Source organism: Ceratina calcarata, unplaced genomic scaffold (genome assembly GCF_001652005.2).
Source record: "Ceratina calcarata isolate Rehan_Ccalc_2016 unplaced genomic scaffold, ASM165200v1 scaffold127.2, whole genome shotgun sequence".
NCBI lineage: Eukaryota > Metazoa > Arthropoda > Insecta > Hymenoptera > Apidae > Ceratina > Ceratina calcarata.
In genome coordinates, this window is record NW_017133727.1 from 135,356 (window position 1) to 148,249 (window position 12,894).

Sequence of the window (12,894 nt, forward strand, 5' to 3'; positions counted from 1 at the left end):
ATATAAAAGTTATTTAGGTGGCTTACCTTAGGCGATACTCACTGTATATAGATAAATAAATTTTTTATTTCGAAGCATCTGGCACAACAGTGCTCTACTTACATCATTTGCGTAAGGAAAAATGTTGCGTTAAGATAAAAAATTACATAAATTAGTAAAGAAAATGTCAAAAATTACAATTTGCTAAAATGTTAGGCTGAAATGCACAGTTCTCGCTTATCAGAAATTTATGTATATGAATGTATATGTATATATTCCTGCCTGCTAACGGCGCATATTTTGCGATGCGACTACTTTGCAAGGATTTGCAACGCAATTTCATATTGTATTATGTAAAAAGTAGTAACGTACACGAATAAACTCTATTACATATATATCGTACTTAAAATGAGTGTACCAAAAAATAAAGGCATATCAATTCGAGTGAATACGATTATAGTATCTGTTTTGGCAGTATAATTTCCACATCATTCCAAATCAATTACTTAATTAAATATAATAATATCCATGTATTTATGAAATATTCAAAAATTCAACAACGATGCATTTAAATAAATAAATGTAATAATTGCATGTTAAGCAATGGGAATTTGACGCACTCGTTAAATCGAGCATACCAAACATAAAATGAACTTTTCTCTTATCTCACTGTCCTTTTCACATTCCCTGTCTCAAGAAGGAAAAAGGAGAAAAAGGAAGCAAATAGATTGATGTGAGCGTGAGCCTGTAATAACGTGTGCTTCTAGTATGCTCCATTTTAATAATAATAGTTCTATAATTGTAATTCCTGTTCACGAAGACGATGATGATAAAGACGACAATAACGACATGGAATAGAAAAATGCATAATGGAAATATGAGCGAAAAATGCATTGAAAGCAAGTAGCAAAATAATACGAAACGATTGTAAAGTAAATATCGATCTAAAAATAGGGAAAGTAAGTATCAATTTGATACAGAGCTGCCAACGAAAACGTAACGTTTCAAAAATGAATCCATTGGTTCGTAAAAGAATAAAGAAATGTCTTTCATTCCGAGAAGTGTAGCACGATGCAGCATCGTGACTACAAATGGATGAAGAAAAAACCGCTAATTCCACAATACACGATACACTTAAACATTCATCACGTGATTTCACATAATTCGTTCGCTTCGTTTAGTAATCTCTCCGCGGACGCGATGCGATGGACTAATTTAAGCTTAATTATGTTTCTTAGCTTAACGTCGACAAATTTCGAAGGATAAGACACAACGATCGTTAATTAACGATACAGAATTTCGAGGAGAGAACGAAACGATCACGATACCGTATCTTGTATCCGTAAGAACGAATCGGAGCGGATCGTGACCGAAATTGAAAGGCGTACGATATACGTATATGTATACGTCGAAGACAAAGATCGAGGGAGCGTTTTAAGCCAGAAACAAAGATGCCTCATATGAAACGCGTAGTCCGAGCCGAGTCGCTTGTCAGATTACGCGCGCGTATATACCTTCGCAGTTGCGTCTTTTTTCATCACGAAAAAAGGGATCAAGCTGAAAGGGTTAAAATTTACAACTCTTCTGTTCCCTCTTCTTTGTCTGAACGTTTCATAGAGAGAAAAATTTCAAAAAGGTCTGTGGGGGAATCGGTACGTGTAGAGAGGCTCGATCGACGTCCGCCAGTTTCTCTTGAAACGCTGGATCTTGATCGGCGATACAGGGATGTCCGAGCGATCGCCAGAATAAGCATCGGCAATTGCGGCACAGTTGAATCATCTCAGCGTACTCTTCCCGTAGACCAAACGATCTGCTCGAACAATAAACAGTACAGATAAATATTATAATTACAAATGAACACTTGGGTCATTGTTTAATGTTATCACCTTCGAGCGATAGTAAAAATATTTTTCCAATCCTTTCCAGGATTTTGTTTCCTAGTAGTGGCTATTTGTTGAGGCGTGAAGTGGTACTGGGCCAACTCCCGCCAGATTCTCTGTTCCTGCGCGAGAACAGCTAGGTATTCGCAGGCTTCCGAAGACGCTTCGATGTCTCGCGGATCACTGAGACGAAGGAGCACCTCCCGGCGACACTCCGCGGGCAAATCCGACCACTGCGGCTGCTGTTCTTCATCCGGCTGAAACGGAAACAGCAACAACAGCGAACACGCGATACCTTGTCTCTCCTCGTTCTCGCTACGCGCTTTCATACCTGAGTTATGGTGATAGAAGAGGCGATTTGCAAGATCCTCTCCAGGGCGGCTTTGTGTTTCTCCCACAAGATCACGGATCCTAGTGGTCTACCACCCCAACAGCAACTCGCGCTGAAAGCTCGTACTCTTTCGATTAGCCGTCGGAGTCTCCCGGTTTGTTGCTGTGACAACGATACTGTCGAGCATACGGTAAAAGTACATGTCATAAACGCGCGATTGAGTCAACAGCTTCGAGAATCGTTTACCTTCAAGCGCGACTTCCTCCAACATATTGAACAGGACTCGTTGAGCGCATCCGCTCAGACCACCCATTCTATGACTGACCAGAAGATCCAATAAACGTACAATATAATTAAAACGTCGGCAATCGTGCACCGCAGATAGAAAGTCTAGTCTTTTTAGCGCGTCGCTCAAACCGTTGAAGCCAGCGATCTGAAAATTTAAGAACGATTACGCCGCCGTCGCATTCGTTTTGCACGTACTCTTGGACAAATTTCATTTTCACGCTTTTTTCGTGATGTTAACGCGAAGGTTAAATATAAACACGGATGGAGCAAGTCACTCACCTCGCGCGTGCATTTCAGCGTGATGCGGCAATGCGGCTGAACGACGTTTTCTAAAATTATACGGAATTGCGTTATTAGTCGAAGAGATAGTTATCAAAAATTTCATCAGGCCTCATCTGCTCCTCTAATATTAATTAAACTAATATTAATTTATAAAATAAAATAAAGAGTCATGTTTGTGCATTTACGTGCTACTTGCCTTTCTTTTTGTCCTTCTCTTTCTTATCGAGCGCATCTTTGTCGCCGCTGCAAAAGACAAAGTAAAATGATAATACCATCGTTAATTGTTATCATGAAACCATCAACAAGCGCATTCTTATATTAAGTCTACAGCCACACGAACGTTCCAATGTCCGTCCTAGCGTTATATTATTTTATACAGTAGAATCGATCAACATTCAAAAATTGCTACAATGTTCGTCGAACGTTCGATACAAACGGCGTTGCATTATTAATTTTCTACTAGGGCTCGTCGTCACACGTCCGTTGAATCTAATAATCATTTTATTAACATTAGAAATATCGAATTTAGTTCTGCAGTTGCACAAACTTGAAAAATTTACGGATAGGCGAAAATCAACGTTCGCGTGAGAGTAGCGTCAGGTTGATCGTACGTAATTTATTCACGAATGCATGAGAAACGCTCGCAATCTGCATGGTATGGTATTCGGTACTTCGGATGTCGAGCGCAACAGACGACACTGGAACTTGCGAAAGATCATCGCGAGAAAGACCTTGCACTAATGCGCTTACGCGACGCAAGGGGAGAAACCTTGCGTTACAGTAATCCGTAACATTATATAACTATCGGTAATATGTGTGTACTCTGTTCGTGAAATGAATCGTGTAGCAGGTACACGTACGCGCGATCAATTCTATTTATCCTACTATTCGTAAGCAATACGAAAAAATAAGAAATTTACTCGTGTCTCCTCTCGTTCATTCCGTTCTGCAAAACTACAATAACGGAAACGAAGACGTGTATGTAAATTATTTTACATTGTTAATACTATTCGCTGCTACTATAAACTGATAAATATACTATATATTCTCTTAAATGTGTGTACGTATTCTTATACCGAGGTTCTGGCATAGAACTCATACTACTGGCTCATACTACTACAAATAATCGAATTTGTTCGATTCATCACCTTCTTAGAAACCATAGGGAATTAGATTACAAACTGGAAAGTTTACTGAGAAAAGTGCGAATAATTTGGAAATTCAATTCGCCGTAATCATAGGCCTCGCGACCTCAAAACACTTGATACTGGAACTCTTAAGTTTTCGAACATGAACAAAGTGATCGTGCTGAATGTATCGGAAGAATTCAGAGATTCGAAAGGAGATTTGCGAAATTAGTGCAGGTCGCTTTAGCTAGGTCACGACCTACTTCTATGACCTCAAACGAGAACGACAGGAGCTTAATTGTATCTATTTGTGATTGTATTATTTTTCTTCAGCAATTTAATGAAAAACACATTAAAGAAATCATTAAGATACCACTAAAATAATACTGTTACAAACTGAAGACTACGTGCGATAATTTTTATGAAGAAAAGTTCAGATTTTATACACGACTGCTAAAATCCTTAACAAGCGTAAGCAGTCAAAGAATGGACGAAGCGGATCGGTTCTTTTTGCAAAGTGCGCGAAAGCGTGGCTGCTCCGTAACAATTACACAAATCTCTTCATCTGTCTATCCGTCTGCCTCGATCTCTTTCTATTATCTCCGTTGCATGAGCTTTCACGACTTGCGGCGGCAGTGCTTAACTCGCGAACGAACACGAGGACGCGTTCAAACTCATTGTTGTATGTGTACTTGTCTGCCGACCAAGACAAAAGGGAAAACGCACAAGGCGTAAATGCGTACGTCCGTGTATTGTGCTCGTACGTAAAGCCGGGTATTCATCTGAGCACGAATGCGAACGAGGCAAGGCGAGGCCGAATGAGCATACATATGTGGACGTGTAACCGAGGCGCGGCAAACTACATTCGGCTGTTCGCCGCACAGACTGAGGCATTCGGGACCCGAGCCGATCGGAGTCGGTACTTCAAAGAAAAATTTGGTTACGTATGGACGGCATTCGTGTACGTTCCACGTACCTTGCCTATCTCGCTGGATCATCGTTCACTGCGTTCGCTGTGGATCACTGTCTCGTTCGTTGCCTCGGCAGACTTCGTTTGCGAAGAAAAATTTTACAAACGAGACAAAACGAGGCATTTGTTCGGACTCGCCTTGCCTCGTTCGCATTCGTGCTCAGATGAATACCCGGCTTAATGTAGCGACTCAAACGAACGCGCAATATGCATTCGAGCAAATATACATACATATACATATCGTATATGATCGAAGAGCCAAAGCTTTGTCGTTATAAAGATTCGAATCAAGAGGAACTGGGAGAAAAATATTCTGCGTATCATACGCTTTCGTCTTGCGAGCAAAATCCTGCTGCACTGCTTTTGGAATGAAGCAAGAATCCACGTAGAACAACGCAGACAGGCTATTTTTGGCATTATGTTCGTACTGCCATCGAGGAATAAGATAACTTATTGTTAGAATATTTACCAACAGACTTGAAAACTTTGTGTCTTATTCGATTCTCTTCACGTTGATGATAAAAATCAGTATGAAATTGTGGATATAGTACATTTCGTCGAAAATCACACAGATTTTATGCACGATTCAATCATACTACAAAAGAACGTATCTACAAAGCACGGCTGATATCAGATCATAGATTGTAAAAGGATTTAAATTCTGTTATGCGACGAGGTCTGCTCCGTCGCTTTTTCCTTGATAGGGAAAGGAAAATCCATGAAAATTTGATTTCAAGCAATTGTTACTCTTTGTATTTCATTCATTTGGTTAGAGGAAATATACTGTCAATTTAATTGTATGTAACGAGTAGACGAAACGCGCGATTGTAAAGTTCACGATAGTAAACAAACCAACAACTGTCATTCGATCGATGTAACAGCTGTGAGACAGATGGAACAGAATCCGGAAAACGATTAGTTTTGCACGTTCGAAAGCAAAGAATAGCGGTGGGAATGTAACAAAAAAAAAAAAAAAAGGGAAGAGCGAAAGTCGACGTTGGTGTTACTTACCGAAGTAGAAGAGAAAGTGTTTTATTGTTGGCGCACTCGAGGATTTTCTTTTTTTCCCAACCCTCGACAGTTTTCACCCATTCTTCTCCAGGACTGCGCCAATCCTTCGATATGAATGGCATCGTTCGCGAAGGAACTGCGCGAGACGGTTAGCTCGTTTGCGCACGCAAACCAGCCGTGCCTTTGATTGACGATATGAAATATTACGGAACGCACCTCACTGTTTCACGGACGCCCAATGTTTGCTCGCAAAACAGCTCAGACAGTTCAGTTTACTTCGCGGCTGCGATCGACCGCGCATGGCTTTGTTTTACTGACGTCACTCATGTATCAGCTGTGCGACTGACGGACCAGTTCACTTTCGACAAGAATTCCGCCATGTTGAAATTTACGCAGTTGCACATGCGTGATTCAGTGGTATAGAAAGAACACGATATTTAAGTAATAAGTATTCGTTGGATTCTTTATCAATTACGGGAGATCTCTTGTTTAGCTTTTATTAATTGTCTATAAAACTGAAACTGTACAAACATGCGTAACAACGCACATGTCTTTAGTTATTACAAAAAATATATACATACAATTACAATGACAATTATTTTCATAATAAGTATTATTTTATACTCATGTCTTTAACTTTTTCATTTATTTCAGAGGTCAGATTTGTAGGTACTGATTCTTTTTCTTCTTTTTCTTCCTCTTGTTCTTCTTCTTCTGTTTCTGAATCCGTTGGAGGAAAATCCGAGATAGCTATTATTAAATCAAACCAGTATCATTAATAACCAAATGATAAATATGTGTCTGTCTATTCATTGTTAATTAAAAATTTAAACGTATGACAATTACCCTGTCTATTTAACCTTTCCTCTCGCGCATCGGCCAGGAATTTTTCTTGTACGGCTATAATTTCTTCCGAATTTTTACAAAGCGAATAACTTTCTAATAATTCACTGTTTAATTCTACAAATGAGTGACCCCAAGAGAATTTCCCAAGATACAAGTTTGCTTCTTCAGGATATCCTGTTATAATTAAAGTAGCTGCTATAGCTTCTACGCAACTTAATTGACAAGGTTTGCCATAATTTATCGGATTTGCAGCGACTAGAAATGGTAATAGGCGAGGATTGGGAGTTCTTATTCGATTAAATGGGGTTTCATCCAAACGTGCCCAACTGCAATCAACCACTGCGCAACCAAATTCCCGTACAATATCACGATCTGTTGGACTTACACACTGAAACATAATATTTCAGTGTAAAATATAAAAACTAAATATATTTCTTGGATAGTGTGAATCGTGTATTCCATACCTTTTGACCAACTGGTGTCAGAACTAATCCCGCGAACCGAGTTCCTAACCGTAATATTTTTACTAAACCATGTCTAACTAATTTTCGACCGGAACATTTTTTGGGATCGCACTGTTCAAGATCCCACATAGCAACCGGGAAGGGGACGAACAATTCCGTTTTCTCTTTCGCGTTCTTCTCTTCATCTGAAAATCGAAACTGTTCATTTTCTCGTAACTGTATAACTGAAATTTTATTCTAACCTGATCCCATGTCCTCTTTGTCCGATTTGTCTCTCTCTTGACGATATTTTTCTTCTTTTCCAAGGACATGCCGCTGTCTCCTCGTTACCAAACTATTTTTATTCTTTTTCCCGCGTGGCGACATTTACGAAACTTACGATTAGAAACTTTTCGTAATATGTATTTTCTTGTATACGAGCACGACGTGCTTACAGGACGGTTTCACTTTAAATTTTCTTGCCAACCCCCGAGTTCAAATCGCTTATAACTTATAACTGAATCATAAATAATGTACACATTATACATATATATGTATATGTATGAACGCTACTAGCGTGTCAACCAATTAAACAGGACTATTTCATGTAATAAATAAAACATATTTTCGAACATATATACAGTCTTATAAAAAATTAATCTCTCTATATAAAGGTAAAAAAATTAATCAAATTTGAGTTGAAATTAATATTTAGTTGTTGTATTCTTATCAAAATAAGTAGGAAAATCGGTGAGGATTGTCATAGTAATCGGTGAGGATGTCAATAGTTAGAAAGAGGACAAAACGAACAGAAATGAACTATACAATCAAGTAATACTATCTTACACTACTGATTAAACAATAGAATGAGAATCCAGTACAAGAATTTATTTTGATTCTGTATATTTTACAAAATAGCAGATCTTAATCTGTTTATCTTTTATATGATCAATTTCACTTTCATATTAATAGGAGTAGAAAATCAATTCTTTCTTACAGAAAATAAAAAGTTTATTACATTTGTAATATATCATTCATTTGAATAATAAGCTTAACACACGTTAATAATGTCTTCACACTCTATCTCCTAGTAAGGATATCAGCGTTGCCATTTCTTTGTAAGCAGACTCATCTATAAAAAGTTTTCCTGCGATTAAGTGGCTTACTAAATAAATGAAGTTTATTAGTTGATACACACAGTCACTCACAATAATAAAAGTTATACAGACTAAATTTCTTATTTCATATCATAATTGTAACAATTTAAAATCTTACAATCTGAAATTCTATTATGAATGACTGTACGTAAATGAAATATATACCTACCGAATTCATTCGATATTTCAGGAGGAAATATTATGTATCTGCTACAATTCATTGTAGTTCTCGATTGAAGAATACCATGCACTTCAATGTAACCTTCGACATTCCCATCAATAGGTTCCGGTATAGTTACATTTATAGCTCCGCCATCGGTTGATAGTATTTCTAAATTTTTACCGTTCGAACTTTTCTGTTAATAAAATTCTAAATTAGTACAAACACTTGTGTTTTCGTTTCGTCGATACGAATAAAACTTACGTTTCTAACAGTCCCAAGTAGTATCACTTCTTTACCGATGTATTTATTTGTTAATTGTGAAGTGATTCGTGGTTTCTTGATCAGAGCTTGGGCACACATCTTAACCTCCTTTATATTAAATATTCCTTCTTGTGGTTTTAAGAATTCCTTTTCGATCGTTCTAGCTTTTAAACAAATGATTCTTTGACGCAAAATGCACACCTGTATGTAAGCATTTACGTCACTGTCTTTCTTTTATCTTTCTTCGCTCTCTTATACTTTTGTTTTTGGAAGACACCGGGCGGGAACGGCGGGAACGGCGGGAATTGTCACTGTTGTCAGAATGTAAGTGAGAGCGAGAGCTGTGAAATGTTTCACAAGACGGAAGGGGACAGCAGGCCCCGAGGAGGGCCCCAACAGTCGATATGCACGGTGAAAACAAGAAATGACAACAGCCAAAACTAAAAATTAAAAAGAAAAGCAACTAAGACAATCGTATCAAGAAATAAATTTCTAAATTTCGACTGTGGACGCTTATAATAACGCAACAGTAGCCGTCGGGCAAGCGCATATTCAAATTTGCTATCTCGTCTCTTGATGTAAGATACAAAATTATACGGAGAAAACTACACCCAATTTTGTAGATGCTGGAAGTGCCAGAGTGCCACTATGCTACGCTCCTGAAACGCTGTTAGAGTGGATAACAAGTGGCTGTTCTATTCTCAATCGTTCCCAATCGTTCCGCGGAACAACAAATCTTTTAGAGAACGCTGATTCTTTAAACATGTGTTTAACAAGGTTTTGATTCGAACATCGGGATGTTCCGTTCATTCTTACGTATATCTTAAATTCAAGGTAAGTCTACTTCTCGTTCTACCTTTCGTGTTGATATCGAATAGTTTTCAATATGCATTATTAAAATTGTCATTTCGTAATCGTACATGAAAATAGTAGCTGGTTGATGCGTACCTGTGTCATTCAATATCTCTACACTTTTTACTTGATATTAATTATGCTTCAATATTCACGCTGCTTAAGGACTATGGAACCAGGTACTTTCTCAAAAGAAATAAATGGTTCACTGCTTCATATGGTTTCACGCATACGTTCAAACACGATGTATAAACGATTAAAATGATTATTTAACAATTAACGGACAGTTGTTTGTCTCTTCGTTTAGTATATATACCCTCGTTTATTATCTAATGTATGCACTTTGCACAATTTTCATAGGCACATAATAAGTTCATACATTTAGCAGCAGTATACTGTGTTTATAAATTACGATTTATTACATATTCTTCTCCTTTAACTGTCTTTATTAATGTTTAAACGGCTACTGTTTCTACTTTACAAGAAAGCACAAGGAAAGAAACAATTGTAAAGGTAGCAGGTTGGTTAAGAGGGATTTGGGAAATGAGACGTCAAACTGGCCCCGTTCAACAATGGATAGATTCAATACCGTCGCCTATTAAGTCTAATTTTGCTATAAAGAATGAATATCAAGAAGATAGGACAGAGACAGCCGGTGGTTCATTGGAACCGACACAGCCTAAGGACATTCCATATCCCATGGGAACAAAACAGCCAATTATGACTATATCCGCGCCTATTAATGTTCCTACTACAACGACAATTAATACACCAGGCCTACCTAGGTATTATTCAGATGTAAAACTAATATACAATAAGCTTTTAAACTGGACACCTAAAGTGGTCTGTTTCTCATAGCTCATTGCCTCATAGGCTGGTTCGAGATCCTAGTTTACAGTCTGACAGTAGTCACTGTAGCAGTGTAGAAAGCCTATTAGAATTAAGGAGGGCGGATCCAGAAGCAATTTTACTTGGCCTCGGTTTCGGTGGTTGCTCGAGCAGCCCGCAGGAAAATGGTTCCCTTTCTCGTATACCAAAAAGATTTTTGCAGCCATCGAAATTAAAAGGCATAGCTATTAACGACTTCATGAAGCAACAGCAAGAAACTAGCGAATCTATTGACTCCGTATCATTAGGATATAGAGGTTTGACAGGTAAGACAAAGAATCTTGGTCATTAAAACAAACATAATAAAATATTGAATCAGAGATGAGCTGTAGCTTTGAACTCTAGTATATAGGAGCAGATAGGAATAAACTTTGTAAAGATGTTATCGTTGGTTAAATAGTGTTATACACACAGTAATTTTATAGGAAGTGATGACACATTATCTGTGTCTAGACTTCGTCCACATCGCAGACATTCTGGACCGATTAATGTTGTAAGTCCTGTGACAGTTAGGTTTCTCAAATTTTTCCTGAGTTTCAAGCAACGTTTACTTAAATTCCGCATTAACAATACGTATTCGTACGTGTATTTTATACATATTGTTTAAAATGTCCTTTGTTAATATTCTGTTTTAAGACTCGTACTAAGCTTATAGATTGTTTTGCATATTATTTATGAATAATCCGAAAATATAATATGCATGAAGTAAATGTATTATTGTGAAGGCATTTAATATTTTGCATTGAAATAAGTTGTTTTGTAACAGATGTGAAACAATTATCATTATTTAAATTATAGTATCAATAAAACGTTTTATGTTTGCAACATATTTAGTTATATGAAATTATGTGGCTTTTACATCATAATTTGCACACTTTTCGTCGACCGTTGTTTTTCTCGTTTATACTCAGTTCTAATATCTATTATTATTATTATTATTATTATTATTATTATTATTATTATTATTATTATTATTATTATTAATGTCGTTTAATTAGAGTGTATTAACGATATTTACTTGGTAACACGATGAGTAATCAATTTTTTATTTGATGTAAAAGGTTCGCCGTACGTAGCACCATCAGAAATTGTACAAAAAATTATGCAACGTTTACGCGAACATGAAAGCCATGAACACGATCCGTACGCAATGTACAATTCGTACGAACAATACAGCCCGGTACATTGTAGCAGTACGCAGTCTGTACTATCTCCCGATAATAGACAATTTTTAGAACAACCACGTTCTAAAAGTCCTGATATGCGTAACAAACGTATGATAATTGGTAAGAATTAATCAATTCTACCGGTTCAATTTCATAAAAATTTTACAGCCGACACGTTAGAACGGAATCTATAATATTTCCAGGACAAAAATCGTTCGCATTTGGACATGACGGTGATTTAATCGAAATCCATCCATCTGATACGAAAACATCGTTTGAAAGTGACACTAGGAATGATTATAACACCATTTCGCAAGTATCTAATATTGTAACAGATAAAATATTTGAGCCTACTACAATTCAAAAAGCGGAGGGAACAATACGAAAAAGACTATCATTTTATGACAGCACGGATGAATTCGATGACAGTGATGTTCAATCACCAACGAACAATGAAATGGACAATGAAAATATAAACACGTCGAATAAAAGATCTGATAAGAATATTAACTGCGAAGGTGAAGTTTTATCCTACGCGGTTACAGAAAATACATTTGACATTCGCAGAGCGAGTGATGGATTTTGTAACACGAAGCATGAGAAGGAGTTTTTGGTTCACGAACGAAGACATAGCGATGGCTTTGTCCAAAAGCACGATAAAGAGTCTGTTCTAACTCGGAGAAGAAAAACTTTGAAACGGCAGACTAGAGTAAGTGATTTGGATGCAATACCAAATGCTTATACGTCAGACGCTGTGCAACATAACGTTGAATCGGAATATAACTTGGAGAAAGATTTGCAGAGCACGTTCGTGGACAACAGAGTGAAGTTAAATAGAGACATTGCGGAAATGACAGAATCAAAATGTGAAGTTGAAAATTCCCATATGGAAAAATGTTTTGGAGAAAAACAGAACAGTCTGGGACCGATGGATGATAGTTTAAGCAAAGTAAAACAAGATTCAGATAAGGGTAAATGTTGTGTCGGAGAGGTTCAGTCCGAAGATCAATCGTGCGAAGATAAGGAGGGACAGACTACTTGTTGCTGCCGTTCTGACAGTAAAAAGTATTGGAAGAAAATGGAGAAAATTATTCAAGAAAATAAGAATCTGGAAAGCATGGTGACAAAAAGTAGGAGAGAAATGGCAGAAATCCGAGAGATGTTAAGTAGCGTGTTATCTGTACGCTTAGAACCCGGATTTTAATTCCAATCAATTTAAATGACATATCGCGTTTACTATAATATACATA

General features: G+C 37.3%; 4 protein-coding genes across 12 annotated transcripts in view; 1 reads left to right on the top strand and 3 right to left on the bottom strand.

Moving 5' to 3' along the window:
- Positions 1-46: 46 nt before the first annotated feature.
- On the bottom strand, positions 47-6,238 carry LOC108629029 (F-box only protein 32). 2 transcript variants are annotated; one of them, XM_018031376.2, is made up of 7 exons: positions 5,869-6,238; positions 2,957-3,003; positions 2,758-2,807; positions 2,437-2,623; positions 2,191-2,366; positions 1,866-2,116; positions 47-1,789 (listed from the first exon to the last, which is right to left on the bottom strand). In XM_018031376.2, exons 1-7 carry the CDS (start codon positions 5,988-5,990, stop codon positions 1,591-1,593), a joined length of 1,032 nt encoding a protein of 343 aa, XP_017886865.1. In that variant the 5' UTR covers positions 5,991-6,238; the 3' UTR covers positions 47-1,590. The 2 variants fall into 2 exon arrangements, with proteins under 2 accessions (XP_017886865.1, XP_017886875.1); XM_018031386.2 differs by lacking the exon at positions 5,869-6,238 and adding an exon at positions 4,439-4,599.
- Positions 6,239-6,351: 113 nt separating this feature from the next.
- LOC108628760 (ribosome biogenesis protein TSR3 homolog) lies at positions 6,352-7,681 on the bottom strand. The gene is made up of 4 exons (XM_018030909.2): positions 7,421-7,681; positions 7,179-7,363; positions 6,715-7,102; positions 6,352-6,618 (listed from the first exon to the last, which is right to left on the bottom strand). Exons 1-4 carry the CDS (start codon positions 7,542-7,544, stop codon positions 6,482-6,484), a joined length of 834 nt encoding a protein of 277 aa, XP_017886398.1. The 5' UTR covers positions 7,545-7,681; the 3' UTR covers positions 6,352-6,481.
- A 343-nt stretch (positions 7,682-8,024) lies between these two features.
- LOC108628773 (uncharacterized) lies at positions 8,025-8,858 on the bottom strand. Its single transcript, XM_018030941.2, has 3 exons — positions 8,739-8,858; positions 8,484-8,670; positions 8,025-8,289 (listed from the first exon to the last, which is right to left on the bottom strand). The coding sequence occupies exons 1-3, from the start codon at positions 8,835-8,837 to the stop codon at positions 8,231-8,233; spliced, it is 345 nt and encodes a 114-aa protein (XP_017886430.1). The 5' UTR covers positions 8,838-8,858; the 3' UTR covers positions 8,025-8,230.
- A 311-nt stretch (positions 8,859-9,169) lies between these two features.
- olf186-M (Ki-ras-induced actin-interacting protein-IP3R-interacting domain olf186-M) overlaps positions 9,170-12,894 on the top strand; it is a 6,331-nt gene continuing 2,606 nt past the window's right edge. Inside the window, exons 1-6 of one of the 8 annotated variants that reach the window (XM_026816620.1) lie at positions 9,170-9,572; positions 9,756-9,924; positions 10,075-10,375; positions 10,449-10,744; positions 11,540-11,764; positions 11,848-12,891. In XM_026816620.1, coding sequence (XP_026672421.1) covers positions 10,134-10,375; positions 10,449-10,744; positions 11,540-11,764; positions 11,848-12,848 — 1,764 coding nt within the window. In that variant the 5' untranslated portion in view covers positions 9,170-9,572; positions 9,756-9,924; positions 10,075-10,133 and the 3' untranslated portion in view covers positions 12,849-12,891. Of the gene's footprint in view, positions 9,573-9,755; positions 10,376-10,448; positions 10,745-11,539; positions 11,765-11,847; positions 12,892-12,894 lie in introns of those variants that run through there. The other 7 variants (XM_018030887.2, XM_026816626.1, XM_018030878.2 and 4 more) reach the window with 7 other exon arrangements.

Coding starts and splice junctions, on each gene's coding strand:
- LOC108628760 (XM_018030909.2), bottom strand. CDS start 7,544: ATGTCGCCACGCGGGAAAAAGAATAAAAATAGTTTGGTAACGAGGAGA. Junction 7,103..7,178: donor TGACACCAGTTGGTCAAAAG/GTATGGAATACA, acceptor ATTATGTTTCAG/TGTGTAAGTCCAACAGATCG. Junction 6,619..6,714: donor GGAAAGGTTAAATAGACAGG/GTAATTGTCATA, acceptor ATTTAATAATAG/CTATCTCGGATTTTCCTCCA.
- LOC108628773 (XM_018030941.2), bottom strand. CDS start 8,837: ATGTGTGCCCAAGCTCTGATCAAGAAACCACGAATCACTTCACAATTA. Junction 8,671..8,738: donor TACTTGGGACTGTTAGAAAC/GTAAGTTTTATT, acceptor TTTTATTAACAG/AAAAGTTCGAACGGTAAAAA. Junction 8,290..8,483: donor TGAAATATCGAATGAATTCG/GTAGGTATATAT, acceptor AACTTTTTATAG/ATGAGTCTGCTTACAAAGAA.
- LOC108629029 (XM_018031376.2), bottom strand. CDS start 5,990: ATGCCATTCATATCGAAGGATTGGCGCAGTCCTGGAGAAGAATGGGTG. Junction 2,624..2,757: donor CGCTGAAATGCACGCGCGAG/GTGAGTGACTTG, acceptor TTAAATTTTCAG/ATCGCTGGCTTCAACGGTTT. Junction 1,790..1,865: donor ATTTTTACTATCGCTCGAAG/GTGATAACATTA, acceptor TTGTTCGAGCAG/ATCGTTTGGTCTACGGGAAG.